General features: G+C 35.7%; 1 protein-coding gene across 1 annotated transcript in view; it reads right to left on the bottom strand.

The window, feature by feature from the left end:
* Positions 1 to 575: 575 nt before the first annotated feature.
* LOC142335372 (diaminopimelate decarboxylase-like) overlaps positions 576 to 11,783 on the bottom strand; it is a 22,990-nt gene continuing 11,782 nt past the window's right edge. The window contains exon 3 of the mRNA XM_075383836.1: positions 576 to 1,123. Within this exon, the coding sequence (XP_075239951.1) occupies positions 951 to 1,123 (173 nt within the window). The 3' untranslated portion in view covers positions 576 to 950. The remainder of the gene's footprint in view (positions 1,124 to 11,783) is intronic.

Below are 11,783 nucleotides of genomic sequence, written 5' to 3'. Positions count from 1 at the left end.
CCGAGATAAATTTTCCTTTATGGGTGCAAAAGTTGTTGACCACCCCAGGATTCGAACAACGGATCTCTCGATCCCTCACCAGCAGCACCGCCCACACGGCTATCAGGCCCTTCTTTTTGCTCAGCTGAAATCGAGTTTATTTTAGCAACAAGCTTTACTTGGGCCTGAGAACAAAAGAGATCACTCAAAAAAAGAAAGAAAGCGTGAAAAAGACACTTGAGAAGATCAAAGAATGTTCTAGAAAAGCGCAAAAACGGTCAAGCGAAAAAGTTGCATAAAAAGACCAACACATTTACAATAATTTTACGTCTTTCGTTCGAGAGCAATTAAACAAAAATATGTTGAATACAAATGATGAACGGTCAAAACATGCAGCAGGAGAAAACTTAACCATCGATAACTACGTTTGATTGAGGTGCAATTTCAAATACTGCCGTTATTAAGTCAGACGACGTACGCTAGCAAAGGCAGTAATATTGCTTTCAAGAAACCATTAAAAAGTGTACGAACGATTATCACTATTATGCCTTAAACGTGATTAGGGAACAACCTGTGATCGTTAATGGTGAAACCGATTGGAATTATCATATTTATTAAACTTAGTTCTTTATTCACTTTAACGTTGCAATTTAATAGTATGTACAGGTATATATCGAAGTAACATGGTCAACTAAAAAACGATAAAAGCTATACAACTGGACCATTATTTCAAACAAAAAGATTCTTCTCTAAATTCCGATCAAATAAAGAAATACAGTCGTGCCAGTAACTTGATACGTAATATAGGCAAAAAATGCTTTCAATATTCTATTATTAATGCTCTAGCATCCAAATTATCATAAAATAGCACCGAGTAGGAAGCTCCTGATTATCACAAAGTTTTAGTATGTACAAAGGCTACCAAGAAGAGGCTATCAAAACCTTGATAATGAGTCGCCTGGATTTACTTCTCATTCGTAAAATGATATGACTTTATCGATCGTTTCCTTTTTCTTCATAATTCCAAACGTAACTCCGTCTTCGCCGCGTTTGAACTCAAACAATGACGGCACTGGTCGGGAACAATGTCTGCTCCACATGCCCAGTGTGTAACCCCCGGTGTCGCACACAATTAGCCAATCACCTAAACGGCATAATTCAATCTAATTTGTTGCATTAGCATTCACTGCATCTATTTCACTAATAAAAAATTCTTATGAGCATCAGTTAATCGTTACATCCAACTCAGTTTAAAATTAATTTCAGTTTTAGATGGTAGAATCAGAAACTGATACCAAAGAGTTCTCAATGAAACTCATTCCAAAAAATTTTTTCCCTGAACTTGACCCGAAGAAATTCATGTACACCCATTAACAATCAAGTTTATTACACTAGCAGTTTCAAGACTTTGTGAGTTTGAGTTTGAATTTGGGATATTGGCTCTAAACTGTAAAATGTTACTGCGGTACGAAGCTATTTTAAACACAGTGGAGGGTTTTTACTGGCTTTACCTGCATGCGATTACTTGTCGTTGTGTCGTTCTGGCTAGCCGCCTTTGCAGTTGTTATTGGTGATTGTTAGGCAGGAAGGTAAGTTTTGTCCGGGAGGCGAGAGAAAGAAGGAATAAATAAGTAAGAGAGAAAACAGAAAAGAAAGTGAAAACTGACACTAGAAGAAGGGCTGAGCATCAATCAGCTATGTCTGTTTACTCAAGACAGTTGCGGCGCGTTGGGGATCGATCTCTCGCTGTTTTCCATTTCGTATACTGATGTGTTGCGCCAATATACACACGTTTTTGGTGGAGAATTGCCTTTAACGGTACAATTTTCGTTCATTTTTCGTGGCTAATGAATTTGTCCCAAATTTTGAATTGAATTTGATAAGTAAATGAGAAACTCTAAAATCATTGATTCCGAAGTTTGCCGGTTTCAACTTGTCTCGTATTTTATACACATTCTGAGTTTTCACGCTTGAGGCGAATAACAAAATGTCTGTAGTACGAAACACTCCCGAGAGTCCTCCTCCAGAGGAGAAGTTTCCTCACGGCATGATTCGAGTGATTCCTCCCGAAAGCTTTGGCGACGGAGCCAGGGATCCCCGGAAGATTTCCCACAAGAAGTTTCCTCTTTTTGAGGGGTTGATACCGGATCGTCTGGCGGAGGCTCATAGAGCTTGGAAGCGCCAGAAGCTTATTTCAAAGCCTATGAAACGGTGGGCAGCTTCTGATTCGAAAGGATCGAAGAAGTTTCCTGGCCCTAGGCTTGATCCTGATGTTGATCCAAAGGATCCTTTGGTTCTTAGTCGCTGACCACTGATTTTTAAATCAGCAAGCAAATAGAATTGATTTTCACGTAGCCTACCCAATCAGAATGTCCAAAGTGCTTTTGCAGTTGTTCTTGGGAGGTTGCCTTTTCTTTTCTGTGAGATGTAAAATTGATTCAATTTTGTTGTTTTGTGCGCTCTTGATGTAGTTGTTTGCCAGTCATATCTGAAGTTTTCATATAGTAGGTGAGTTAGATTCTTCATGTAACTTGAACGTAATACCATCGAGGTTTCCTTAAAAAAATTCAGTGCACTGTTTTGTGCCTTTTTGCATATAAGAGATAACCGTTTGCAACTGCTTGAACCAGCAAGCGTTTGCATATAGAAATAAGGGCAGGATCCAGGACTTGTACAGCATGAGTAAACTTTCCAGCTCAACATTGAGGTTGCTTAGACGCCAGAGCTGGAAGATTCGCTTGTTTGCTCTGGTTGTTATGTCTTTACAATAATTATTCCAATTGAGGTGTGGCGTCAAAGTTATTCCTAAGAACTTGATGGTTTTCGTTTTTTCAAAAGAACTTGATGGTTTTCCGTTGATGTTTAGGCTAAGGCTTGTTTGTCTATTCGAAGGGTTTCTGAATAGCATGTACTTTGTTTTGACGGGATTTTTTGATTTTGAGCCTATAACACCAATTTATGAGTTTATTAAGTGAAGCTTGGAGTTTGCTTTGCATCAAGTGACCGGACTTTGACCTGTAAAATAATGCAAAGTAATCTGCGAACTGGGAAATTTCGGCTGGAGTTTCTGGAATGTTCGAGACATAAATTAAGAACAATATAGGCGCCACAATGCTACCCTGGTTGACCCCAGCTGTGAGAACTAGTCGCTCGTTGTATTCTTAATTTTCACGTAAACGTTTCTTTGTCATAAAAGAATTCACCCATTTGTTAATTTTCTTCTGAATATTGATTTCGTTTGTCAATCAGCTGAATATTGATTTAGTTTGTCAATCTACACTATTCTCCAGACTGCATCAAAAGATTTTTCTATATCTTGGCAAACAAGTCCCACCATTTCCGACCACTGGTATGCTTCATCTATATGCTCAGTCAAAATAATGAGATTATCAGTTGTGCATTTGTTTGCTCTGTATGCACTTTGTTGTGGTCCGAAGACTTTGGTTGCTTCACAGTGGCCTAGGATGAGATTTTTAACAACAGCTTCACAGACCTCCTTTGCAATGCAATTGGTGAGGCTAAGTTGCCTGTAATTTTCTGCTCTCTTCCTGTTTTTAGAGGTTTTGGAAGCATTATTACTTGTGAATTTTACCAAAGGCATGGTACGTAAGCATTGTTAATTGACCAGGAAAAAATTGTGCACGTGAAAACTTTAATGTTTTTTGGTAGCACCTTCAGGAGCTGACAGCTTACTTTGTCTGGCCCGGGACATGATTTCCTTGTGTGCTTTAAAATTTTATTGAACTCTTCAACGTTTAAAAATTGTCTTCAAATATTTCGTTTCGATCGGTTTCCAATGAAAGTCTCACTCAGTAGGCTTTTGAACAATTTTCAGATTCATTTACATCAACTTTGAAATTATCTTACATCGACGTTATCTTTAAATGTGATCCGCATGACTGTTGTTTATTGCTGGAGATGGTTTTAATTGCTCTCCAGAACCATTTATTTCCTGCTTCTTTGGCTGTGTCAGTTAGCTTTTTGTTTTGTTGTTCATTCAAACGTTTGAATGCCCTTTTAATTTCTCCTTGCATGAAATTGATTTCCCTTATCAATCCATAGAAAGTGTCATTCTTTGCACTTTTTAGCTGCCTCCTTATCTTTTTCCTTGGCTTGATTAGGTTGATAATCTCTGGACTAATTTGATGAGTCGTACTGTTTACGTAGTGTTTTTCGATTGATTTATGAATTAGTTCGATGAGGTTATGGTTTATTTCGTTCAGATTGCCTTTAGTTGGATACTTTGGTGAGGACAAGCAGGAATTCTTGTAATTTATTTTTGCATGTTATTTGAACTTCTTGAAATTGACTTAAGCTTTTAAATCGAATTCTGTTTGAAGTTGCAGCTTCAATGAGGTAAGTGTTGCTGAGTGTTGGCTGCCAAATCTTCTGTTACTTGAATATTGTCCAAAAATTTAAATACTGAAAGGCTGCAGAAATGTAAACCAAGCATGCTTTGTCTCTTATGATAAATAGATTGATAGGTTAGACAACCGTTGTTCAGTAGTTTGAATTTTCCATCATCAAAGAGTTTTTCGCCGTTTTTGGTGTTGTATGTACAGACAGTTGAGCCCCTGATGAGGAGAATTGAAATCTCCACAGATAAACATGTTCTGGAAGTTGCTATCAAATGTTTCATTAAATTTAGGTCGTGATTGGGAGAATTATATACATTGATTATCCATAGGTTTCCAATGATTGTTTCCAAGTTTAGACAATTGGTCTGACTTCTTTAACCCTTATCTCCTTCTTTGCAATGATAACAGACCCATGATAACTGCTTGCTTTTGCTTCTGCTGCAATAAAGTATTCTTCATGTAAATAACGTTTTTGACAATTCTTGAGTTCGATAACACAAGGTCAATGTTTTCTTTCGTCAGAACCAAGAACAATTCGAGAATTTTGTTTTCTAGGCCAGGGGAGTTCCATTGTAAAAATTTAAGGTTGTCCCTGGTGAAGGTTTTGTTGGCTTCTAGACTGAATCAGATTGTTCTGTTAACAGTTTTCATCAGGTTTGTTTTCCTGATATCATCGTAAATCTCTTGTCCATCTATTCTTTCGTTGAACACTCTGGAGGCACTGTTGCTAACGACGCTGATTATATCGCTATAGGACAATGTATGGAACCTCTTTCTTATTTTACTCAGCACTTCAGCAACTAGGACAGTAATATTTGTAGTGTTTAATGACTGAGTGTTTTGAATATCTTTCCGTGAAAGTGAGTATTTCGTCTGCTGTCTCTGTTTATTTGCTTCGGTCACGGCATTTTGATATTCGGGGCAGCCTCTATACACTGTTGCCTGTGGGCCACCACCGATTCCACATTTTGCCTGTTCTTTTGATTCATTGCAGCTTTTTACAGTGTGTATGCCTGCACATCTCAATTCGTCTTTACAATCGCTTGCCGAATGACCAAATTTTTGACATTTGAAGCACTGTTTAATGTGAGGTGGTTCTTTACTTGGTTCGCAGCGATAAAGCACCCAGCCTATTTTAACGCCATGTTCAACTGCGGCTGTTAAACGGTTTGAGCAATCAGTTATCACGCGAATGTTTCGTTGGTTTTCCGGTGGCACTGCTTGTTATCCGAAGCACCTTGATAACATTCATTGTCGTTGAAAAGTTTTTCCTTCAATTAGTTTTCTTGTATGCTATGATCAACAATTACAATTGCAAAACTGGGCTCAGATTTGGCAGAGTGTTTCTTGCGTTCATAGAAGTGTTCTGAAAGACAAGTCGCAGATTTTAGGCGTTCATCAGACATTCTCTTGAACTTTGATCTTCGGGTTGAATAAAGAAGTCATTGTTGACTGGAAGTTCCCTGATGCAATTGATTTTGAGTTGAGGGAAATTATTTTTCATCGAAGGGGCAAAATGAACTTGTGTTGGTCTAGGATTACTCGTTATTATTACTGGTCTGATTGTTTCAGAGTTGGCTTTTGGATAATTTCTGGTTCGCTTTCGTTTGTTTCTGACTTGAACGAAATCTTGTTCATCTTGTGATGTTTCGTCTGCAATGTTTCGTGCTTCAGAGAGAAGTGCACTTAACTGGCTCATTTCGGCCAGCGCCGTTTTGGGAACTTGAAGCAAATCGTGTCAGGGAGGCTTAATTGTGAGCTTCAGATTTTTAAAGATGTGAACTAAAACTGGACAAAAAGCAATAGAAAAAGTCGGTATTTAAAGACTTTTGAGCTTAAGACTTTTGAAGGTGAGAAATAAAACTGGAAGAAAAATAATAGAAAAAGTCGGGATTTGAAACTTTAAACAACTTTTAAAGAAAAATCTTTTTTATAAAAGTCTCACTCCCAAAGGACGTTCCTACACAAAGTGGAGTACTTGCTTGTGGCTTTCCGGTCACACTTTGAGGTACTGATCCGAAATTGACAATAATGGCGTATTAATCATCATAGGCAGTATAAGTTTTTTTTCGTTAATTTTGTAATTAATATATTTCTTCTGTTGCTGCGGAAAACATAGCTTAGAAATTATCTTCCTCCAAAGCGACACTTCCAAAACAGATCAGAAGATCCAATAGTACTCTCACTGGTGCAGTTATGGATTATTTTGTTCTTAACTCAAATGTAAACATTTGTATCTATGTATGAACCAGCACCGGAAAAGAATTTATTATTATTAGACTAATGCAGCTTAGATTAAAGAAACCATGAAAAGCCAATCAAAATGTTCTTTTCAGCTGCTTTTCGGTCGGCAGAAAAATTGTGTTTTGTTGTATAGCACGTTGCAATTTGAAAAAAGTTCTGTGAGCCTGGAGACGTAAACTTAATATGATCACAAAGTTAGAGGGAAAAAGTAGATGCACTACTCATTATTGATGATACAAACAAGGAGGGTCGGCAATTGTCCGACAGCGGTCTAACTTAAATGTCGCTCATTATTGTTGATACGAACAAGGAGGGTCGGCAATTTTCCGACAGCGGTCTAACTTAAATGTCGCTCATTGTTGATGATACGAACAAGGAGGGTCGGCAATTGTCCGACAGTGGTCTAACTTAAATGTCGCACATATGTTTGGATCGACAAAATTCTTCTGCCGTCAATTCCTCTGCCAAAGATTATAATTGTTCCTCTAACTTAATTTGTTTCCAGTTTAGAATTGTTCCTCATCGCAAAATTGCAGTTTACATTCCATTAAAGGTCAAAAATATTTTTGTATAACAAAGAGGCTCGGTAATGTGCGGTCGCACATAATGTTCCGAATACGATCAACCTTATTGACTTAATTGTCAACCAAATAAGGGAGAGATAGAAAATTTTCAAAAAAACACTGTTCGAAAATAATTGGTGCATCCACTAAAAAAATCACTTTAAGCTCAAAACACTATACAAATTACACAATAAAACCTTAGAGGACCTATGATACCTGCCACTCAGGAGATAAGGAGACACGAAAAACAAGAAACTCAAATAAAACAACAAGCATTAGTTACAACAAACATTACTCTTCTTCTTGTATTTAGTGAGCAGTCAGAACAGTATCACAAAAAAAAACTAAAATAAGCCAAATGACTTGAATTTCTCTAAAAGAGATAAAGGATCTGTTTTTATTGAAAATAATTAACCAGCGGACAGAAATCAAAAAAGGGAAGACTTAGAAAATACGTTGACACTTTTTGAAAACAATTACATTCATTCAAAGTCAAGACAGCCATTAGCTGTCAACCAAAATCTCTCAATGGATTATTTTATGCCTTCATACGACATCATTGAGACTTGTCGTTATCCAGAATGTCAATGGACTACAACAAGAAAAAATGCAGGTCAAATTCAAAAGTCAGTTCATTTTTGCGAGGAAACGGTGTCGAAGCCTCTAAAATCACAATCTATTGATTGAAAATATTGAAAAAAATCAATTGCTCCTTCTTTCAATGCCATTAATGTGATATGCGACTTGTCACTCATGTGTAATTAAAGTGATAATCGGAAAAGACCGCAAGAGAGATCCTCAGAAATTCAAAAATGATAAGTGGAAATTATGAAAACTCCAGTATCAACGCCGCAAAACTATTATTCAAATAACAAAACAGCAGTGAAAGCTAGAGCCACCTGGACATTTTAGCAGTGGGACTACGTCAAAAAAGAGTAAGACTACAAATCAACAACGAATACTGGCAAAATTCAAAATGTCAAAAAAATACGTCAAAGTCCTTGAAGCCAAAAAACAAGCTTTTTTGCGGTCATTATCATGAATAATCATTGGCCTTCATTTTCACACAAATTTTGTCTTTCAATAATGAAAACATTTGAAACATTCCGACCTGTAACTAAAATTGAAAAAACCAACACTCAACTGACACTAATAGTAAATCTTAGAAATGAACAGCGCGCCATAACAATCCAAATCAACGTTGAACTTTAAAATTCCACAACTAGACCCAAACAACTGCTCTTGTTACTTCTCCATATAACTTGACCATAAAAATAATTTATCAAAAACAAATTATGAATTTTAAATACGAGTTATATTACCGACAACCATTATTCATCAACTGAACGCATTAGATTTTTTCTTAAATAGCACTACCAATATTGAAGAGTTTTACCAGCATTTGGCATTCATTTTGTAATCTTATGACTAAGTCTAAATAAACAAATGTCGAATTAAATATCGAACAAGCTATAAAGAAAAAAGGAGGAGCTATAAAGAAGGAGCTACAAACAAAGAAAAATCGCATGATTATTTAAAATTTACGGACACAATTTGTATGACACAAAAACCAAGAATTTACTCAAAAACACAATATTCAGTCAATGGACTTTTTTTGAACATGAAAGGGAACTTTGCTAGAGCTTTTAGATCAAAACAGACTCGCCTGTAATTGGGAATGAAACAATTTTAAAAAGTACTTTGAAAAGGAGAGACCCGAAATACAATCCGAGTCCTTTTTCACTGCAAAAGTCAACGATAAAACAAAAACTGACCTTGCTATCAGTGCGTTCCTGTTAAAAAAGCAAAAAATTGATTTTTTTTTACAAACGATAATCCTAAAATATCAAAAAAACATAGCTGGCAGACTGCCAGAAAGTAGCCCCAATAGCTTTGTAGATCTGCAGTCTAAAAAAGAAACAACACCGACCAAAAAAAAAGAAATTTATTCTTTCAATTACGGGCCAAGAAGTTAAATTTTGATTAAGAATGTGTAAACTTATTCCTGTTTCTATTAACTGCTCTCAAGTAACCTTCAGTTAGAGTGAGAAACACTCACTTGATCATATCTCTTTGAATTAAAGTGCAGAAAATCAATTTCAGAGTGAGGAAGTCATTTTTGAGAGTGAGGTAAGTCACGCCTGACCAAATATTTAATCAAACGAATGAACAAAAAACCTACTCCACTGAGAGTGGAAACATCACGCACGCAATTCAGTTAAAATTTCATAAATAATTGAGCAAAAAGTAGATTTGAAGTGATTGTGACCTCATATGGTCGTAACAAATGGTCGTAATCTTGACGACGAAATAAAAAACATAGCAGGACAAGTCCTGAAAAACAATCCAAAGAATTGAATGAAAAACTTCGAAGTACTCTAACTGACCAGCAACTCAATTCCAGCCAAAACACAAACAAAATCATCAAAAAGTTGAAACTAAAACATACTAAACAAAAATATACCAATTGCTAAATCTCGTGAAGATTTTACCCCGAAGGCAAAATTCAATCCCATTAAATATAGCAGCTTCGAAAATATGTACAATGCCAAATTTATGCTCTGAAATCGGTCCAGTATTATATCTGTAGGACCTAAAAAATCATTGGCCCTTGAAGATCGATTAAATCAGAAAATGACAAAAAATTTTTAAAAAAAGGAAATCAATTGCAAATTTTAACGAACTGTTGGTCAAAATGGTGATATTAATATCCTCAGAATCTTTTCTTTGTCTCTAGAAGCTACCCAGTAACCCAACTTTCTTGGCTTCTCAGTAAGCCATTTCAAAAAATTTTTGGCTCAAAGATAGATTGGCTCAAAAAAATTCGTTCTATTAAAATGTTAAGTCATTATATTGCCTCCTATCAACTATGTAGCAACAAACTATCAAATCATGGTGGAGGCTACCTGGCTACTGAGGCAAGAAAAGCTGAATAAAAGACAAATAATTTCAAAAAAACTTGAAATCGCAAACTTTAATTAAAAAAACTCGAAACGTTAAATTGTTGAAAACAATTCTATTGACACCAACAACCATGCAGTAAATTTTTATCGGATCGTAGAATATGTTTTCTGGCACTTGAGAATAGACAAATATCGAAAAATGACAAAAATTTTAGGAAAACTTAAAAAAATTGCAAACTTTATAAAAAATTGCTAAAATTCGAGACATTCCATTGTTAATAGAAAATAGAAAAAGTTCCGTATTATCAAACTTTAATGGAGATTCCTTAGCCATTGAGAGTGAAAAAAAATCAAAAAAGGACTAAAATTTTCAAAAAACTTGAAAAAAAATGCAAAAATTGGTATCATTTTGGGTGTTTGTGTTCGTAGTACCAAAACTTATAGCTCATAAAACGTTCTTAACAAGTAATTTTGTCTCGCAGAAGACGTTCATCAACTTTAAAAAAGTTCAACTTAAGACTGTTCAAACAAAAAACTGAAAAACCTGAAAAATTGCACTATTTTGAGCCCAAAAACTCACAAAAACTATCTTATAACCTTAAATCAAGGCCATTCCATTAGCTGTACCACTCTAAGCACTTGAAAGACTACTAAAGCCCACATTGGGCTTCTAATGAAACTTAATGCCCGCTGGGCTTTACCTGTTTATCCCGTTTTGAAAGATTAAGGTCATTGAAAATTGTGTGAAAACGTCTTAAAAAACACAGCGCACCAATACAATTCAAATTCTTTGATTTGTAAAAAACAAGAAAAGGCCAAATAATAGCCGCATATATCGCTTCGCGGCTATTAATAAATTATGCATTTTTATAAATATCTGTTTCAATTAGCAAAAGACCAAAAACTTTATTTCCAGAAAATTTTCATAGGAACCGGAGCTACAATTACTAGAAAACAAGTACTGGAAACGAAAAAAAGAAGAGAGCACTGCAAAAAGTGACTCTAATTCCAAAAAATATTTATTGTTCATATCATTGAAATCAGCGATCTATCGGGTTTGACCCTACCGGCCACATTTGATTGTTTACTGGAGAGCATTATGACAAGTTGATATAAATTTGGCTAAAACAGCAAAAAAAGCATTTAAAAATTCAGAATTTTGTCATGTCTTCAAAATCAGCATTGAGTTGTGTAAATGGTTTACGTTTGCAGACAATTCGACTAAAAACACTTCATTTCATCACAAAAGAGAATAAGAAGAAAATGTTACGAAGAAAGAGCGTAGAACCTAACAAAGCCGATAGAATACCGAAAAGAGTCACAACAGATCTCTTTGACGTTCACTGGCGGTCAACAAATTGACCACTTGTTATCTTAAAATGAATGCGCATTTTCAGGCGTCTAATTTCCATGGAATATTAAGGTTTACAACAAAACAGCTACAACTGAAATTAAGCATCGACAAACATATTTCGAACATGAACCGAAGACAAATGAAAACGCAATTAGCAACCAATAGTTTTCTTGAGTCTGTTCAAATTTTTCAATCGTCTCTATAGACGCTCCGCAAAAACTTCAATTATGCAACTTAACTTTCCAAAACTGGCTACGACTATTATTCTGGATGCACCTTAAATCTTTTAAATTCATAACTGAGGTTAGCATATAGCTTTTAAAACTGAAAATTAGGCTTCTTGGACGCAAAGAAGAAACAATTCAACCAGAAGAAAAATCTC

Source organism: Convolutriloba macropyga, chromosome 2 (assembly GCF_964194025.1).
Source record: "Convolutriloba macropyga chromosome 2, txConMacr16.3, whole genome shotgun sequence".
Taxonomy (NCBI): Eukaryota; Metazoa; Xenacoelomorpha; order Acoela; family Convolutidae; genus Convolutriloba; species Convolutriloba macropyga.
Note: the sequence above shows the minus strand (reverse complement) of the source record. Positions and strands in the feature narration are given on the sequence as shown.